This window comes from Schistocerca americana, chromosome 10, assembly GCF_021461395.2.
Source record: "Schistocerca americana isolate TAMUIC-IGC-003095 chromosome 10, iqSchAmer2.1, whole genome shotgun sequence".
Lineage (NCBI taxonomy): Eukaryota > Metazoa > Arthropoda > Insecta > Orthoptera > Acrididae > Schistocerca > Schistocerca americana.
In genome coordinates, this window is record NC_060128.1 from 153,856,355 (window position 1) to 153,877,850 (window position 21,496).

General features: G+C 45.8%; 1 protein-coding gene across 1 annotated transcript in view; it reads right to left on the minus strand.

Moving 5' to 3' along the window:
• LOC124552588 (multiple epidermal growth factor-like domains protein 10) overlaps positions 1–21,496 on the minus strand; it is a 112,719-nt gene that overhangs the window by 61,533 nt on the left and 29,690 nt on the right. The window contains exons 2-3 of the mRNA XM_047126913.1: positions 10,560–10,686; positions 4,301–4,428 (exon numbers count right to left, since the gene is read on the minus strand). Of these exons, the coding sequence (XP_046982869.1) occupies positions 4,301–4,428; positions 10,560–10,686 (255 nt within the window). The remainder of the gene's footprint in view (positions 1–4,300; positions 4,429–10,559; positions 10,687–21,496) is intronic.

Here is a 21,496-nt window from a genome sequence, read left to right on the forward strand (position 1 = left end):
CCGTCGTCCTCCCGAATGCGAGTCCAGTGTCTAAGCACTGCGCGATGTCCTTAGGTTAGTTAGGTTTAAGTAGTTCTAAGTTCTGGGGGACTGATGACCTCATATGTTAAGTCCCATAGTGCTCAGAGCCATTTGAACCATTTGAACACACATTTTCAATAAAATTAAACCATTGAAAAGTTCGTTTCAGATAAAGCACAGTTTAAACAGAGTTCGAAAGACTTTTTGACAGACAACTCCTTCTATTCAATAGATGAATACCTCGAAAGTGATTGTTTGACCAGTTGAAGTAGAAATCAGATAGATTTCATTTTTGATAGCACTTGGTCACAACAGTGAATATTAGGTATTTTTTGTATGATAAGTTTATTGAAAGTGCATAACTACTGTATATTTAATTCTGACAGCGTATTAATTCTGTAAATATTAGCAGTTCCCGTTTACTGTAATTACAGTGGTGTCCAAAATTAAAGGAGCAAATTGCTATTTCCCCATTCTGTGTTTATTTCGCGGTATAATCATACAAACTGTCAACAGACGATCATGTTCTGCACGGAACGTGGCACACCCGGCCAACGGACAACCACGGCAACAATGATGTCAGGGGATCTATCAAACTGGTTGGTGTTTGCGGGAAGTCCCTCTTCCACAACTACAGTGCACACAGTACCACTATCGCACAGAGAAGGCGCCTAACCAGAACTCTGCAGTGAAGGGCCTGCAAGGTGTCAGCCAAATCCAACACCTTCCATGAAAACACTGGCATGATAAGCAAATCCAGTAGTATGTCAACTAGCTCCGAATAAATCGTGACATTAAATTAACCAAAGTGACACGAGTAACGAGTGAGCAAATGGAATACCACAGACTAACACATGAATGCCTAAATGCATTTCATACCTTCCCACCGTGAGACACGCAGTTCCGAGGGGAGAAACGAGAACAGAAGCCGAGAGCAGAACCGTGTTAAGCTAGAAGGCCCTACGATAAGGAACGGACACCCACGTTGCCAGCTAACCACCAGGACCACCCCCCAGCCCATGTTAAAAGCTAGAGCCCTCCAGAAGAACAGTATAGATCTTACGATAACACTAAAAGGGCCACACCAGCCGCAAGTTTTACCGTGAGACTTTTTCGCGTCCCTGTTACGTTGCGAACTTTAAAAACATTGCCCCACCACGAAAAGTATAACGTTTCTCATTGGATAGACAGAATTTTTGTAGGTGGAGCTTAAGGTTAACATTGAGACCCTAACTGGTCAGATGAAAACACAGCCAGACAGTTTTTTTTTAAACCAACTTCGATAAATTGTAGTAAGGAGAAGTTCAGAAACAGTTGCTTCCGAGACGGCGAGCTGGATGGAGCTGCGTCGTCCGCCGCCCTCTGACGCTGCATAACCAACGACAAGGTAATGAACGCACGCGATGCCGAATCTTTCAGCGCATAAGGCTTCACTCAGAACTGCAGAAGTCTCATCTGTTACATCCCCGTTTTGCATAATACTAGTGTCGATCGTCAATTAAAGCTCATGGTATTCACATTTGCTACGTAAGATAAAATCTGAAAAGCGATGATTTTTCGGTTATATAATTATTGAGAATCCACATCAGCCATTGTAATTTACGACAAGTTAGATAAATAATTAAAGATAATTGAGGGTCACTGTAGACCATTTTGATAGTTTTCTCTTTTGTGAAACTTAATTTAAACCTAGATTATAGATGTGATATGGCAAAGGTCATCCTTCGATCCATTGTAGAACTTGGAAACCCACTCAGGGAATATTCGTTCACATTTTTGTTGAACGCAGTTGGTTTCTATGATCCTGTATTAAAACATTTCCTTTTATCAATAGTGCAATTTTTAAACAATGTTTTGTGAGTAGAATAAAATTTCCAGTGGTAAACTTAACTGCTTTTTCGACGTTATTTTACCAGATAACTAAAAATAGGAAGGCCTTGAACCCCTTCCACTAAAAATTTAGTTAATATTAAGATTCTTTTACAGGGAGTGCAGTGGAACTGACGCTGGAATCATTAAGTATTTGGTTATATCATCGCTAGTCTCACTGAACTCTTCTGAACTCTACATATCATGTGTGGTCTGGCGTCTCCTTACCAGCAACAGGTCCCAGGTTCAAAGTAGTCAATTCCCCTAAAAAACACGCTCAGAGCGTCGTTGCGCAAAAGTGGTATGGAGACACGACATAGAACAACAGACACCACGCAGAATGTTAGAGGCCGTAGGAAGAATGGAAGTAGGACAGTGGCAAACTGGTGTAGCCCTATGGTTGAATGTGAATCGTTGTGTTGTTTCCCGGATGTGGCGACAGTTTATAGAGACAGGAACTGTATCGCAAAGGCCACGGCGTGGCCGACTACTTGTAACGTCAGAGAGAGTCGACCGTTATTTGACCGTAAGGGCAGGACGGTACCGCCTTAGTACTCCACAGCAACTAGCATGTGATCCCGCAGCATCCACTGGACGTGTTGTATCGAAGCAAACGGTGTACAGAAGTGTTCGGCAGACAGGCCTTTACTATCTCACACGTCTTCACAGAAGGGAACGTCTAGAATGAAGTCGTCAACATGCTACCTGGACGATGCAACAATTGGCCAACATTCTTTTCACGTATGTCCCGATTTGGTCTGGAGTGATTCTTGATGGATTCGAATCTGGATGGAATTTGGAACACTATTTCGGGACACAAAAGTTGTGGACTGAGACCGATATCGAGGAGAAACCCTAATGGTGTGGACAGGGATTATGTTAGCCACTGTAACACCTTTTCACGAAATTGTATAGGGGGAACTGGCAAGTTTTAACATCTCTCAGTTATCGTGACGAGATCTTGGGGCCTCATGTGTGGCTGTTGTGAGCTGCTTTGGGCCCAGACTTCCTACTGATGGGCAATAATGCTCGACCTCAGAGCACAGATCACTGACGTTTTCTTTGAACCGTAAGATATTGCACATATGGCGTGGCCTGTTCGATCTTCCGATTTGAATCCCGTAGAGCATGTCTGAGATGCACTAGGGAGACGAGTTGCATCACGTGATGTTCCACAAATCACTCTCCAAGGCTTCTGAGCGACTCTGCAGGTAAAATGTTCGCCAGTACATCAACATGAGATTGATGACAACATTCAAAGCATGCATCGTCGTTGTCACGCGAGTATCGCTGCCAGAGCTAGTCAAACGTGATACGGAGCACATTAACCAGATGTCTGTGAAAATATATTAAGTTGAAAAAAGCGAACATTGTTGTCTACCATTACCGATGCTGCAGCCATTTACGTTCTGTGTTGATTACATTATTTCTACTTTACAATCATCTGTTCACATTGTTTTGTTGCAAAATTTCCATTTGTTGCTTGAATTTTGGACACGAGTGCAGTCGCCTATTTTAATAGTCTCCTAACAAATGGTTCAAATGACTCTGAGCACTATGGGACTTAACTTCTGAGGTCATCAGTCCCCTAGAACTACTTAAACCTAACTAACCTAAGGACGTCACACACATCCATGCCCGAGGCAGGATTCGAACCTGCGACCGTAGTGGTCGCGCGGTTCCAGACTGCAGCACCTAGAACCACTCGGCCACTCCGGCCGGCGGTCTAACAAATGACCAGTGTAGTGAGTATTATATTCATATGTTTTACGTTATACTGTAACCCGCCAGGGTAGCCGCGAGCGCTAATGCGCTGCTTCCTGGACTCGGGTAGGCGCGCCGTCCCCGGATCGAATCCGACAGACGGATTAACGACGAGGGCCGGTATGCTGGCCAGTCTGGATCTAATTTCTAGGCGGTTTTCCACATCCCGATAAGTGAATACCGGGCTGGTCCTCACGTTCCGCCTGAGTTACACGACTCGCAGACATTTGAAAACGTTCACACTATTTCACGATCTACACTAGACGCAGACAGCTGGGGGACACTACTTCCGTCCCGGGGGGGGGGGGGGGGGGAGGAGGGGTTCGGGGTGGCGGCAGGAAGGGCATCCGACCACCCTCTGCAATTAACACTGCCAAATCCGCACTAACAAGGTCGACCCCGCGTTGGAGCGGGACAAAGGACCCGAGAAAAATAAAGAAAGTTTTACGTTATACTTTCTGACTTGTTCCACACTCACTAGAATCATCTCATTTTTGGGTCTATGGAACGAAAGCTTAAGCTGATCTAATCTTAAAAAGAACACGACGGCTCTATCACATACCAGGCAGTGTTTTATGGAAGGTGTTTGGCGAAGCCTTGGCGCGCATAGTTTTAATGCTGGGACACAAGTCAGCGAGCGGCTTACCTGTATGGTTGGCTGCACTCCTCCCTGGGCCCACAGCCTCCTGGACAGACGGGGTCGCAGCCCCACAGGTCGGGGTTCCCCTCGTAGCCGGAACAGCAGAAGCTCTTCTCCGAGTACACCAAGTAGTTCTGCGGACACAGAGCGCCAACTGAATATCTGCTCACCAACTGGAACTCTCGCCCTAACCAAAAAGTACCGCAGAGCCCTTAAAACACAACTGGCAAGACCACAGCAAATTATGAACAGTGCAGTTCCTACGCCTAATCCGCATACACAAAAAAGAAGCGAGCGGAGGACTTTGGTTTATGGATCTAGATATACAAGACTTAAACAAATATTTTATTATTTACAGGGTTCCTCACTCTTACAATTACACGAGGGTTGGAACTTTAATAGTGGCAACAATTTACTTACAGCTCTTACAAAATACATACGTGTTTCAAAGTTTTACTGGCCTTCACAGTAGTCACCAGCATTGTGTATAACCCGTTGCCAGCGATGTGGGAGTCGTAGGATACTCTTAGCAGTGCCAGTTGTGTTGACAGTTCGAGCGGCGCGGTCTATTGCCTGGTGAATTTGTAGCAGTTCTGAAGCGAATGCCGTGAAGTGTTTCCTTCAGTTTAGAAGTCGAGTTGAACTTACGAGGGCTTAAGCCAGGGGAGTGCAGTAGGTGGTATAGTTCTTAGCAGCCCCATCAGTCAAACAAATCAGTAACAGCTTGCACCGTACGTGCTTGAACATTGTCCTGCAAAATGATGGTCAGGTCTTGGAGAGAGTGTCATCATTTCTCTCTCTAAGTTGGTCGCAGGTTGTGTTCCAAAAATGAACAGCATAGACACAGAAATGATGACACTTTCCGCAGGATCTGACCGTCATTTTGCAGGACGATGCTCAAGCACGTACAGTGCAAGCTGTTACTGATTTGACAGATGGGGCTGCTAAGTGCTGTACCACCTACTGCACTCCCATGACTTAAGCCCTCGTGAGTTCAACTCGATTTCTAAACTGAAGGAAACACTTCACGGCATTCACTTCAGAACTGCTGCAAATCCTTCGGGCAACAGGCAGCGCCGCTCGAACTGTCAACACAATGGCACTGCTAAGAATATCCTACGACTTCCAAATCGCTGGAAACGGGTTATACACAATGCTGGAGACTATTTTGAAGGTCAGTAAAACTTTGAAACACGTATCTATTTTGTAAGAGCTGTAATTAAATAGTTGCCACTATTAAAGTTCCAACCCTAGAACTCGGTGTTGACCTCAATCTACCCTCGATATGCTGGAAAAATTATACGCTTAAAGCCGGCGTTAGGCATAAATCATCAATCGAAACTGTACTGAAAGCCTTCTAAGAAAATTATTTTGAAGAGTTAGTTCATGAGGCCACTCTAAGCTTAAATGGTTGGGAAAGCATACTTGACCTCTTAGCAACAAATAATCCTGGATAAATAGGGAGTATCGTGACGAATACAGGGATTAGCGACCACAAAGCAGTTGCCGCTAGGCTGCATACCGCAACACCTACAACCATCAAAAGAAAAGCAAAGTATATCTATTAAATAAAAAAATAAAAAAAACCAGCTGATGAACATGCTCTTAACGTGATTTTAAGAGAGAGTTCTCACTCCTTCCAATCGGATAATGTAAACGTAGAAAACTTGTGGAATGATTTCAAACACTTAGTATCGACGGGAACTGAGAGATATACAGGGTGTTACAAAAAGGTACGGCCAAGCTTTCAGGAAACATTCCTCACACACGAAGAGAGAAAATATGTTATGTGGACATGTGTCCGGAAACGCTTACTTTCCATGTTAGAGCTCATTTTATTACTTCTCTTCAAATCACATTAATCATGGAATGGAAACACACAGCAACAGAAAGTACCAGCGTGACTTCAAACACTTTGTTACAGGAAATGTTCAAAATGTCCTCCGTTAGCGAGGATTCATGCATCCACCCTCCGTCGCATGGAATCCCTGATGCGCTGATGCAGCCCTGGAGAACGGCGTATTGTATCACAGCCGTCCACAATACGAGCACGAAGAGTCTCTACATTTGGTACCGGGGTTGCGTAGACAAGAGCTTTCAAATGCCCCCATGAATGAAAGTAAAGAGGCTTGAGGTCAAGAGAGCGTGGAGGCCATGGAATTGGTCCGCCTGTATCAATCCATCGGTCACCGAATCTGTTGTTGAGAAGCGTACGGGCACTTCGACTGAAATGTGCAGGAGCTCCATCGTGCATGAACCACATGTTGTGTCGTACTTGTAAAGGCACATGTTCTAGCAGCACAGGTAGAGTATCCCGTATGAAATCATGATAACTTGCTCCATTGAGCGTAGGTGGAAGAACATGGGGCCCAATCGAGACATCAACAACAATGCCTGGCCAAACGTTCACAGAAAATCTGTGCTGATGACGTGATTGCACAATTGCGTGCGGATTCTCGTCAGCCCACACATGTTGATTGTGAAAATTTACAATTTGATCACGTTGGAATGAAGCCTCATCCGTAAAGAGAACATTTGCACTGAAATGAGGATTGACACATTGTTGGATGAACCATTCGCAGAAGTGTATCCGTGCAGGCCAATCAACTGCTGATAGTGCCTGCACACGCTGTACATGATACGGAAACAACTGGTTCTCCCGTAGCACTCTCCATACAGTGATGTGGTCAACGTTACCTTGCACAGCGGCAACTTGTCTGACGCTGACATTAGGGTTATCGTCAACTGCACGAAGAATTGCCTCGTCCATTGCAGGTGTCCTCGTCGTTCTAGGTCTTTCACAGTCGCGAGTCGTAGGCTGGAATGTTCCGTGCTCCCTAAGACGCCGATCAATTGCTTCGAACGTCTTCGTGTTGGGACACCTTCATTCTGGAAATCTGTCTCGATACAAACGTACCGCGCCACGGCTATTGCCCCGCGCTAATCCATATACAATTGGGAATCTGCCAACTCCGCATTTGTAAACATTGCACTGACTGCAAAACCACGTTGATGCTACGTACTGATGTGCTTGATGCTAGTACCGTAGAGCAATGAATCGCATGTCAACACAAGCACCGAAGTCAACATTACCTTCTTTCAATTGGGCCAACTGGCGGTGAATCGAGGAAGTACAGTACATACTGACGAAACTAAAATGAGCTCTAACGTGGTAATTAAGCGTTTCCGGACACATGTCCACATAACATCTTTTCTTTATTTGTGTGTGAGGAATGTTTCCTGAAAGTTTGGCCGTACCTTTTTGTAACACCCTGTATAACACACAAAGTAATAAGTGATGTTACTGATCCCCCATGGTACACAAAACTGGTCAGATTGCTGTTGCGGAAGCAGCGGAAAAGGCATGCCAAACCTAAAACAACGCAAAATCTCCAAGACTGGCAAAGTTTTGCAGAAGTCCGAAATATAGCGTGCACTTCAGTGAGAAAAGCTTTTAATAATTTCCACAACTAAACTCTATCTTGGAATCTGGCAGAAAACCCAAAGAGATTCTGGTCACACGTAAAGCACACCAGTGGCAACACGTAATCGACACCTTCACTGTGCGATAACAACGGTGAAGCCACAGATGGCACTGCCACTAAAGCAGAGTTATTAAACACGGCTTTCCGAAACTCCTTCACCAAAGTAGACGAAGTAAATATTCCAATCAAGAACAACTGCCACGATGAGAAACTTAGAAGTATATATCCTCGGTGTAACAAAGCAGCTTAAATCACTTAATAAAGGCAAGGTCTCCGGTCCAGATTGTATACCAGTCAGGTTCCTCTCAGAGTACGCTGATGCAATGGCTCCATATTTAGCAATTGTATACAACCGCTCACTCATAGAAAGATCCATACCTAAAGACTGGAAAAATTCTCAAGACGCACCAATACCCATATCACGTCGATTTGCAATAGGCTTCTGGAACATATGCTGTATTCGAACATTGTCAAGTACCTCGAAGAAAATGATTTATTGACACATAGTCAGCACGAATTCACAAAATATCGTTCTTGCGAAACACAACTAGCTCTTTATACTTATGAAGTAATAAGTGCTATCGATAGGGGTGCCAAATTGATTCTATATTTTTATATTTCCAGAAGGCTTTCGACACCGTTCCTCACAAGCAATCTCTAACCAAACGGCGTGCCTACGGAGTATCGCCTCAGCTGTGCGACTGGATTCGTGATTTCCTGTCAGAAAGGTCAGATTTTCGTAGTAATAGACGGAAGGTCATCGAGTAGAACAGAAATAATATCCGGTGTTACCCAAGGAGGTGTTATAGGCCCTCTATTGTTCCTGATCTATATTCACGACATAGGAGACAATCTGAGTAACCGCCTTAGATTGTTTGCATATGATGCTCTCATTTACCGTCTTGTAAACTCATCAGATGACCAAAACGAATCGCAAAATGATATCTATATGTTGCTAAAAGTGGCAATTAACCTTGAATAGCCAGTCGGTGTGGCCGAGCAGTTCTAGGCGCTTCAGTCCGGAACCGCGCCGCGATACCGCTACGGTCGCAGGTTAGAATCCTGCCTCGGGTATGGATGTGTGTGATGTCCTTAGGATAGTTAGGTTTAAGTAGTTCTAAGTTCTAGGGGACTGATGACCTGTGTGCTCAGAGCCATTTGAACAATTTTTTTACGCCTCGCCTAGGCACGTCAAAACAGACATTTGACTGTCGATGACTGGAAACATGGTGCCTTTTCGGACGTCTCTCGTTTCAAATTGTATGGACCTCGCCATGGACGTCGGGAGTGAAGTTGCGTATCATGCAGCCTTTTGCTCACAGTTTGAGTCGTAACACAACATCCTGTGGCTGCACGGGAAGCATTATTCAACATGGTGGCGTTGCTGTCAGGGTTCCTCCGAGCCATAATCCGTAGGTAGCGGTCATCCACTGCAGTAGTAGCCCTTGAGCGGCCTGAGCGAGGCATATCATAGACAGTTCCTGTCTATCTGTATGTCGTCCATGTCCGAACAACATCGCTTTGGTTCACTCCGAGACGCCTGGACACTTCCCTTTTTGAGAGTCCTTCTTGGCACAAAGTAACAATGCGGACGCGATCGAAATGCGGTATTCACCGTTTAGGCATGGTTGAACTACAGGCAACACGAGCCGTGTGATATGTCTGCGTAAGCAGAAGAAACTAACGATCAAAGTCTGAAAACAATTTATTGGACTGTTCAATTAACCAAAACAAATTCTCCAAATATAACATCAACAGAAAACAGTGATCCGTCTTCGAATCACAACTACATACAAGAATAAGATAGAAAATAACTGAAATAATTTCCCAGTAGGCTCCGCCAGAGACTTCTTCGATATACCAAGCCTAATCCAAAGATCAGCGAGAAGATCCAAGCTGGGCTGCCGGGGCGGCAGCTATCCAAGTCTGCTGGCGGTCGATGAACTGCCCATGTGCGGCCGAGCGCCGGCCTTTCTAGCGCTTCGGCGGACGAGTACTTCGGAACTATTTTCCATCACGTGGTTTGACGTGTGAAAATAGTTCCGGGATCTGCAGCGACCTCTTCCTTATGTTTATGTGGGTTGGTAGTGGCCCCTGGTGGCCGCTGGTGTCTTTGCTGTGGTGTTGTTGTTGCTGTGGCCGTTCATCAATATTGCCTGTCGCTTGTGTAGTGCTTCGGTGTGCCTGCGAGGCGGGCAACCCGCGGCTGCAAGCTGTCAGTTTGGTTGCTGAACCTGTAGGTGCCGTGATGTCTGGCGGAGAAGGCCACAGCACCGTGTACTTCCTTCCTGGTGGAATGACTGGAAGTGATCAACTGTCGGACCTCTCCGTCAAAGAGGCGCTGCTCATGGACGGTTGTTTACATCTTTGGGCTTGTTTAGTGACATCTCTGAACAGTGAAAGGGACTGTGTCTGTGATACAATATCAACAGTCAACGTCTATTTTTAGGAATTCTGGAATCTATGGTGATGCAAAACATTTTTTGAAGTGTGTAAACCGAAACGAAACGTGTCTGGTCTAATTCTTTTAATTAAATTACAGTCAGCTCAAGATAGATAATTAATATTAAGACATTGACAATAAATCACTATGCAACATTTATTTTGACAACCGTACGTGATTCACCTGCATGTCGATGTCACTGAGCTTTATACTAACCTATAAAAGTGCAATATACTATCGGTTACGTTGCAGCTAGCATACCTGTTGGGTAAACTTGGACCCATCACGTACGATGGTCGAGTGTGCAGAGATGCCGATAACAGGCGAGTCTACTCACCGCGTAGCGCGTGTAGGAGTACGTGCGGTAGCCGTACTTTGTGCACGACCCGAACACCCACCAGCACTTCTCGTAGTACACGTAGGTGCGTCCTGAGTACCCGGTGTACGTGTAGGGCACTTGTCGCCTGCAACAGAAAAGGAATGTTACCAGGTCACCTGCTCTTGTTCCGCTCGATGATTCCAGTGTAAGACTGCACCACTATACAAGGTGGTCCATTGATAGTAACCGGGCCACATACCTCACGAAATTAGCGTCAAACGAAAAAAACTACAAAGAACGAAACTCGTCTGTCTTGAAGGGGGAAACCAGATGGCGCTATGGTTGGCCCGCTAGATGGCGCTGCCATAGGTCAAAAGGATATCAACTGCGTTTTTTTTTAAACAGGAACCCCCAGTTTTACTACATATTCGTGTAGTACGTAAAGAAATATGAATGTCTTAGTTGGATCACTTTTTTCGCTTTGTGATAGGTGGCGCTGTAGTAGTCACAAACATATGGCTCACAATTTTAGACGAACAGTTGATAACAGATAGGTTTTTTAAATTAAAATACAGAACGTAGGCACGTTTGAACATTTTATTTCGGTTGTTCCAATGTGATACATGTACCTTTGTGAACTTATCATTTCTGAGAACGCATGCTGTTACAGCGTGATTACCTGTAAATACGACATTATTGCAATAAATGCTCAAAACGATGTCCGTCGACCTCAATGCATTTGGCAATGCGTGTAACGACATTTCTCTCAACAGCGAGTAGTTCGCCTTCCGTAACGTTCGCACATGCATTGGCAATGCGCTGACGCATGTTGTCAGGCTTTGTCGGTGGATCACAATAGCAAATATCCGTCAACTTTCCCCAAAGAAAGAAATCCGGGGACGTCAGATCCGGTGAACGTGTGGGCACGTTATGGTGCTTCGACGACCAATCCACCTGTCATGAAATACGCCATTCAATATCGCTTCAACCGCATGCGAGCTATGTGCCGGACATCCAGTATGTCTGAAGTACCTCGCCATTCTGCCATGCAGTGAAACATCTTGTAGTAACATCGGTAGAACATTACATAGGAAATCAGCATACATTGCACCTTTTAGATTGCCATCGATAAAATGGGGGCCAATTATCCTTCCTCCCATAATGCCGCACCATCCATTAATCCGCCAAGGTCGCTGATGTTCCACTTGTCGCAGCCATCGTGAATTTTCCGCTGCCCAATAGTGCATATTATGCCGGTTTACGTTACAGATGTTGGTGAACGACGCTTAGTCGCTAAACAGAACTCTTGCAATAAATCTGTCATCGTCCCGGACTTTCTCTTGTGCCCAGTGGCAGAACTGTACACGACGTTCAAAGTCGTCGCCATGCAATTCCTGGTGCATAGAAATATGGTACGGGTGCAACCGTTGTTGATGTAGCATTCTCAACACCGACGTTTTTGAGATTCTCCATTCCCGCGCAATTTGTCTGCTACTGATGTGCGGATTAGCCGCGACAGCAGCTAAATCACCTACTTGAGCATCGTCATTTGTCGCAGGTCGTGGTTGACGTTTCACATGTGGCTGAGCACTTCCTGTGTCCTTAAATAAGTTAACTACCCGGCGAACGGTCCGAACACTTGGATGATGTCGTCCAGGATACCGAGCAGCATACGTAGCACACGCCCGTTGGGCATTTTGAACACAATAGCCATACATCAACACGATACCGATCTTTTGCGTAATTGATAAACGGTCCATTTTAACAGGGGTAATGTATTACGAAGCAAATACCGTCCGCACTGACGGTATGTTACGTGATACCACGTACTTATACGTTTGTGACTATTACAGCGCCCTCTATCACAAAGCGAAGGAAGTGGTCCAAATAAACATTCATATTTCTTTACGCGCGACGCGAATATGTAATAAAAATGGGGGTTCCTGTTTAAAAAAAACGCAGTTGATATCCGTTTGACCTATCTCAGCGCCATCTAGCGGGCCGACCGTAGCGCCATCTGGTTTCCCCCTTCAAGCTAGACAAGTTTCGTTCTTTGCAGTTGATTCGTTTGACGCTTATTTCGTGAGATATTTGCCCCGGTCACTATCAATGAACCACCCTGTACACTGGGCGGTTATAATTAAACTTTCCCTATTTAACACATTATAACACGTAAACTCATTACTGTACGAGTATCATACCAGGTAGTATTTATGTCAAGGACCTTGGGAAGAGAAACAATGCAGAATAAATTCAACTGAAACACTTTTACTGTGCTGCTACAGTACATCGTAGCATTAAATACCGGTACCATTACTGCTACAAGAGATGCTCAATATGGAACCCATCAATGTCCAGAAGAGTCAAAGCGCAGGACAGCATTGTATACAGGAGAACGAATCATGTCTGTATATATGCTGGCTACCTCTGTCGATATGCAGCGCTTCAGCACATGTGAGAAAGTTTACCTGGAAAAACCCTGTTTTTCACCTGTGATCAGGTGATCGTGTCGGCCAAGCATTTGGAATCGACCGGCTAATAATTCGATTATTTCGAGAGGCAGGTGAACTTCACGAGTGACGTACAATGGGGCTCCAGCTTTCATGAAACTGCCAAGTTCGATGCTGGCGGTGTTTGGTTTGCGGGGCTCTCAACTGCGTGGATGTCAGCGCCCGTATAAATTCCCAACATTTGCTCAGTCCAATCTCGCCATTTTCATGAATAAAGATGAAATGATAAGGACAGCACAAACACCTAGTCATCTCGAGTCGGATGAGAATCCCTGCCCGCATCTCGTGGTCGTGCGGTAGCGTTCTCGCTTCCCACGCCCGGGTTCCCGGGTTCGATTCCCGGCGGGGTCAGGGATTTTCTCTGCCTCGTGATGGCTGGGTGTTGTGTGCTGTCCTTAGGTTAGTTAGGTTTAAGTAGTTCTAAGTTATAGGGGACTTATGGCCACAGCAGTTGAGTCCCATAGTGCTCAGATCCACTTGAACTTGAGAATCCCTGAACCCGCCGGGAATCGAACCCGGGACCCCGTGCTCGGTAAACGAGAACCCGACCGCGAGACCACGAGCTGAGGACGTCCAATTCGATGGGTCTCTCTCCTGTAGGGCAGATATGACATGCTGGCGAAGCATATCGCAGTTCAAATGGTTCAAATGGCTTTGAGCACTTTGGGACTTAACGTCTATGGTCGTCAGTCCCCTAGAACTTAGAACTACTTAAACCTAACTAACCTGAGGACAGCACACAACACCCAGCCATCACGAGGCAGAGAAAATCCCTGACCCCGCCGGGAATCGAACCCGGGAATCCGGGCGTGGGAAGCGAGAACGCTACCGCGCGACCACGAGATGCGGGCGCATATCGCAGTAACTCTGGCCAGTCACACTGCAAGTCTTTGGTCATTGAGCGGCAACCTGAGCAAAAACGAATAGGCCAATGATGAACGGAACCGTGAAGGCACACCGTACAGTGACACATTCACCATACCGAGGAATTTTATGCACAGTGACTGGAGGTGAAGACCCCCCACACTCAGCAATTATGTGTTTTCACCTCACCCGTCAGAGAACAATTAGCTTCGTCTGACCACAAGATGGTCCAGGGCTAGCCCTCGTAAATTTGAATCATTTCGAGAAACTAGCGAAGCCAACACGTCGTTGTGCGTCCTGTGGTGGAAGATGCTGAACGATATGGATCTTGTAAGGATACCATTTGAGAGTGGTTCGAAGCACCTTCCGTACAGTGGACCACGGGATGATCAACTGTCGTGACACAGCACGCGCATTACCTGACGACCGGGAATTGCGCTTAGCGTTGTCAGCCATAGCAACAACGATTTCATCAACCACCGGTGGTGCAACCGGTCGTCGGCCTCTTCCCAAAGTGATTCCCAGTTTTCCATTTGATTCGAACTACTGCATCACGCTCAGCACAGGAAGTGGAGAAAGAGGACCCTTGCGTAATCCTTTCAGCTGCTGGATTACTGTTTTGATAATAGAACTTCATCAGTAGTACTCCGCTCCTCTAGTCCAAGCTCGTGTTGACACGCCAGGCAGTGCACTGCGACTGGTCAGGCTGTGAGACTACGAATCACGATGACTGATCACGGCACCTGGTAGCCATGGTTGAAACTGGATGGTGGCTCTGTGACGCATGGAAGTCATGCACCCCATACCCTGGACGTTAATGCTACCACCTTTGCTACTGGTAAAGCAATTAGATTCCGTGTTGTAACGTGTCGAATAGCGAAAGTTTAATCATAACCACCCAGCACATTTACACCAGTACTCCGTAAGTTACCACACGTATACATAAATAATCTGCAAGCTACTGTAAAGAGTGTGGAATAATATCATAATCGACTATCGAAGTCGTAATGGCTAAAGACAAACTTTTTGAATCCAGTCAAAAATGTACACTCCTGGAAATTGAAATAAGAACACCGTGAATTCATTGTCCCAGGAAGGGGAAATTTTATTGACACATTCCTGGGGTCAGATACATCACATGATCACACTGACAGAACCACAGGCACATAGACACAGGCAACAGAGCATGCACAATGTCGGCACTAGTACAGTGTATATCCACCTTTCGCAGCAATGCAGGCTGCTATTCTCCCATGGAGACGATCGTAGAGATGCTGAATGTAGTCCTGTGGAACGGCTTGCCATGCCATTTCCACCTGGCGCCTCATTTGGACCAGCGTTCGTGCTGGACGTGCAGACCGCGTGAGACGACGCTTCATCCAGTCCCAAACATGCTCAATGGGGGACAGATCCGGAGATCTTGCTGGCCAGGGTAGTTGACTTACACCTTCTAGAGCACGCTGGGTGGCACGGGATACATGCGGACGTGCATTGTCCTGTTGGAACAGCAAGTTCCCTTGCCGGTCTAGGAATGGTAGAACGATGGGTTCGATGACGGTTTGGATGTACCGTGCACTATTCAGTGTCCCCTCGACGATCACCAGTGGTGCACGGCCAGTGTAGGAGATCGCTCCCCACACCATGATGCCGGGTGTTGGCCCTGTGTGCCTCGGTCGTATGCAGTCCTGATTGTGGCGCTCACCTGCACGGCGCCAAACACGCATACGACCATCATTGGCACCAAGGTAGAAGCGACTCTCATCGCTGAAGACGACACGTCTCCATTCGTCCCTCCATTCACGCCTGTCGCGACACCACTGGAGGCGGGCTGCACGATGTTGGGGCGTGAGCGGAAGACGGCCTAACGGTGTGCGGGACCGTAGCCCAGCTTCATGGAGATGGTTGCGAATGGTCCTCGCCGATACCCCAGGAGCAACAGTGTCCCTAATTTGCTGGGAAGTGGCGGTGCGGTCCCCTACGGCACTGCGTAGGATCCTACGGTCTTGGCGTGCATCCGTGCGTCGCTGCGGTCCGGTCCCAGGTCGACGGGCACGTGCACCTTCCGCCGACCACTGGCGACAACATCGATGTACTGTGGAGACCTCACGCCCCACGTGTTGAGCAATTCGGCGGTACGTCCACCCGGCCTCCCGCATGCTCACTATACGCCCTCGCTCAAAGTCCGTCAACTGCACATACGGTTCACGTCCACGCTGTCGCGGCATGCTACCAGTGTTAAAGACTGCGATGGAGCTCCGTATGCCACGGCAAACTGGCTGACACTGACGGCGGCGGTGCACAAATGCTGCGCAGCTAGCGCCATTCGACGGCCAACACCGCGGTTCCTGGTGTGTCCGCTGTGCCGTGCGTGTGATCATTGCTTGTACAGCCCTCTCGCAGTGTCCGGAGCAAGTATGGTGGGTCTGACACACCGGTGTCAATGTGTTATTTTTCCATTTCCAGGAGTGTATATCAGATTATTCCATTTTTTCCTTCTTCACGAAACACAGAACAGTACTGCTGATTGAGGATGTCGAATTAAACACCTTTCAGCGGTCTATTTTCCAAACTTATTTTATATGGCTACCAGTTCCTTGCGTTTTACTACGCCATCTTCAGGCTCCTGACCGACTTGTAGGAATATTCTGCCTCGGTTCTGAGCAAAACAGAGGGCAGCAATACTGGTGTTAGTAGATTTTTGCTATAACGATCACTTCAACCATTATCTGCCGCTGAAGCTGGCAGCCAAATAAAATGTTTGGAAACTACACTATGTGATCAAAAGTATCCGGACACCCCGCCAAAACATGTTTTTCATATTAGGTGCATTATGTTGCCACCTACTACCAGGTAATCCATATGAGCGACCTCATTAGTCATTAGACATAGTGAGAGAGCAGAATGGGGCGCTCCGCGGAACTCACGGACTTCGAACGTGCTCAGGTGATTGGGGGTCACTTGTGTCACACGTCTGTACGCGAGATTTCCACACTCCTCAACGTCCCTAGGTCCACTGTTTCCGATGTGACAGTGAAGTGGAAACGTGAAGGGACACGTACAACACAAAAGCGTACAGGCTAACCTCGTCTGTTGACTGACAGAGACCGCCGACAGTTGAAGAGCGTCGTAATTTGTAATAGGCAGATGTCTATCCAGACCATCATACAGGAATTGCAAACTACATCGGGATCCACTGCAGCTACTATGACAGTTAGGCGGGAAGTGAAAAAACATTGACTTCATGGTCGAGCGGCTGCTCATAAGCCAAACTTCACGCCAGTAAATCTCAAACGACGGCTCGCATGGTGTAAGGAGCTTAAACAGTGTGTAACGCCGGAAGTGCATATCCTCCTATTTCCATCTATTGCACTGCAAATTTTTTTCCTTATTTTGTTACTTGAAGATATAACATTTCTGTGTCTTTGTATATTGTAATTGTTTTTGTATATATATGCATTTATGTCGATGTGTAATTGGTTTGTTTTGTGAATATTATTTGTATTTATACGCTGGGTCTGGCCTAGGGAAAACTATGCTATCGAACGAATACATCAATAGGTCGTGTGGAGAACCAAAGTGTTTAGGATCTTTGGTAGTGTGAACTCTGCCGCGTGGAGCGCGGGCAGAGAGGGAGTCTGGCTGGTGTGGTGCAGTGGAGCAGGTGTGTTGTGTGACGCTCCCGCGAGTTGCCGCGCTTTCGGGGTTTGGCAGCATGTAATTGCGCTCGACTTGTCTGGCCTAGGGAAAACTATGCTATCGAACGAATACATCAATAGGTCGTGTGGAGAACCAAAGTGTTTAGGATCTTTGGTAGTGTGAACTCTGCCGCGTGGAGCGCGGGCAGAGAGGGAGTCTGGCTGGTGTGGTGCAGTGGAGCAGGTGTGTTGTGTGACGCTCCCGCGAGTTGCCGCGCTTTCGGGGTTGGGCAGCATGTAATTGCGCTCGACTTGCTGTGATAGTTTCTGACACGGTGTCGCGGACGGGAAGCATTAGCTGGTGCACATCAAGAGCCCATTTCGCCTGGTGACCGTGTCGAGAAGAAGGCGCGCCAACACCCAGCTTCTGCAACAGCGACGGCCGACAATGAGTGACTGTCGCCGCCTCCTCGATCGACGGCTTCAAACCTTCAATCAACCGACATGGAAGACTGGAAGCACGTAAAGTTTTAGAACTGTATGGCAGACCTCAGCTTTTCAAACTGTTCCATTTTGATAACTAAAATTACAGCAACTTAGCATGAACATTTTTTGCTCATTATCCCAATTGCATTACCAAGCAAGGCCCCTTCCTTTTCCGGAATGAACCCGAGTGTCGTTGAAATTCAAACGCCAGCATTGAAGTAATATCAATCCATTTCACTGTGTTAATTTCAAAGTTCAGTTAAGTATTCATAGCTGGCTACAATATTTAGATTACACAAGCACAAATTAAGAGTGCGAGTTTTGTTACCATATTTTAGCTTACCTGTGACTGCAGCTCAGCTTGGTACGTACTAAATTTTACTATTGTTAATTGTTCAGAATCATTTAATTCAAGTTAAAAGTTAAATCTCTTATTTCTAAATTGCGTAGATTCAAGTAGCTTTTGAAATGATTGTTGAGGTAGCCCAAGACTAACCTTATTTTACTGAATTTCGTAGTGCTTCAGAAACAAAGCTCACTATTAATTTCAGTCACCAAATTAACTTTCAATTTTCCGGTTTTATTAATTCTTTTGCTAAATTAAGTCTGAGTGAAGCGAAATTTATTACTTCTGACAAACTTTCAGTTTTCACACAACACGTGTCAACCTTCAGTTTCCACGCTTTTAGTGCTAATTATATGTGCAATAACCTTTCTTTTTCAGTTATTACAGTAGTTGTCCATAGGACTGGCGACCGTAATTTTCCCCAAATCTCAAATATCTAATTAACGCCAATTAATTGTTAACGTGACGACCGCACATTTACTTTCTTTATTAATTTTACGCTTTTCTCAAAATTAATTTCCACTAATTTCATTTGCATTTTTCCTTTCATTTAAATGTAACCCTTTCCTCCCTCTTTACCGACAGATTAACTACGGTGACGATTGCTTTTCCCAAATTTCCATTAGGTACACGCGGTTTAGTTTTTCACTGTCATTAATGTCGATAAGTGAGGGGGAGGTTACAAGTGGGCGATTGAACAGTGGAAAAATGTTGTGTAGAGTGACGGTACACAATGTGGCGATCCGATGGCAGGGTGTGGGTATGGCGAATGCCCGGTGAACGTCATCTGCCAGCGTGTGTAGTGCCAACAGTAAAATTCGGATGCGGTGGTGTTATGGTGTGGTGGTGTTTTTTATGGAGGGTGCTTGCACCTATTGCTGTGTTGTGTGGCACTATCACAGCACAGGGCTACATTGATGTTTTAAGCATCTTGCTTCCCACTTGCAATTCGGGTAAGGCGACTGATTCTTTCAATACGATCTAGCACCTGTTCATAATGCACGGCCTGTGGTGGAGTGGTTACACGACAATAACATCCCTGTAATGGACGCGTGCACAAACTCCTACCCTGAATCCTACAGAACACCTTTGGGACGTTTTGGAACGCCGAATTCGTGCCAGGCCCCACCGACCGACGTCGATACCTCTCCTCAGTGCAGCACTGCTTGAAAAATGGGCTGCCATTCCCCAAGAAACCTTCCAGCACCTGATTGAACTTATATCTCAGACAGTGGAAGCTGTCATCAAGACTAAGGGTGGACCGACTGCATTACTTGATGGAGGACGCCACGAACTTGTCATTTTTAGCCAGGTGTCCGGATAATTTTGATCACATTGAGTAGCTGGCTGAAAGGTGTTTAATTTGACATCCTGTACGGAACAGTCGCGTCCCGCAACCATCTCTAAAAATATGGACAGACAGAATACTGCTGATTGTTCACTGAATCCATTGACAGTTTACAGTTCTTCCAAAATTGTATTTTGGGATCCGTGTAAGAAATTCATGTTTGAAATGTTGAAATCAGTAGAATACTTCACCCGATTGTTTGCCACCACGAACTTGCGGTCTACGACAAGTAAAGACCATAGGCTTCGAGGCATACGAACTCAGTTGTTTAATTCCAGAATTGCATCACATATGAACAAAGGAAATTGATGTGTAATACTCCGATTCAGTTACATGACTGTTTTGAAATACAACATTTTTTCAAGAAACACAAGAATGGAAATAGAAGTAATACGCTGAATCATAGGCCAATATAATTGACACACATTCACAGTAGTATTTAGCGTAGTATAGCGAAATGTGAAATGATTTGGGTGAAGGTCACGGTTAAAGCAGACCCAGGCATGGTAATTGGATGTCTCTATAGGCCCCCTGGCTCAGCAGCTGTTGTGGCTGAGCACCTGAAGGATAATTTGGAAAATATTTCGATTAGATTTCCCCATGTTATAGTTCTGGGTGGAGATTTTAATTTGCCGGATATAGACTGGGAGACTCAAACGTTCATAACGGGTGGCAGGGACAAAGAACGCAGTGAAATTTTTTTAAGTGCTTTATCTGAAAACTACCTTGAGCAGTTAAACAGAGAACCGACTCGTGGCGATCACATATTAGACCTTCTAGTGACAAACAGACCCGAACTATTTGAAACAGTTAACGCAGAACAGGGAATCAGCGATCACAAAGCGGTTACGCCATCGATGATTTCAGCCGTAAATAGAAATATTAAAAAGGGTAGGAAGATTTTTCTGTTTAGCAAAAGTGACAAAAAGCAGATTTCAAAGTACCTGACGGCTCAACACAAAAGTTTTATCTCAAGTACAGATAGTGTTGAGGATCTGTAGACAAAGTTCAAAACCATCGTACAATATGCGTTAGATGAGTATGTGCCAAGCAAGATCGTGAGAGATGGAAAAGAGCCACCGTGGTACAACAACCGAGTTAGAAAACTGCTGCAGAAGCAAAGGGAACTTCACAGCAAACATAAACATAGCCAAAGCCTTGCAGACAAACAAAAATTACGCGAAGCGAAATGTAGTGTGAGGAGGGCTATGCGAGAGGCGTTCAATGAATTCGAAAGTAAAGTTCTATGTACTGACTTGGCAGAAAATCCTAAGAAATTTTGGTCTTATGTCAAAGCGGTAGGTGGATCAAAACAAAATGTCCAGACACTCTGTGACCAAAATGGTACTGAAACAGAGGATGACAGACTAAATGCCGAAATACTAAATGTCTTTTTCCAAAGTTGTTTCACAGAGGAAGACTGCACTGTAGTTCCGTCTCTAGATCGTCGCACAGATGACAAAATGGTAGATATCGAAATAGACGACAGAGGAATAGAGAAACAATTAAAATCGCTCAAAAGAGGAAAGGCCGCTGGACCTGATGGAATACCAGTTCGATTTTACACAGAGTACGCGAAGGAACTTGCCCCCCTTCTTGCTGCGGTGTACTGTAGGTCTCTAGAAGAGCGTAGCGTTCCCAAGGATTGGAAAAGGGCACAGGTCATCCCCGTTTTCAAGAAGGGACGTCGAACAGATGTGCAGAACTATAGACCTATATCTCTAACGTCGATCAGTTGTAGAATTTTGGAACACGTATTATGTTCG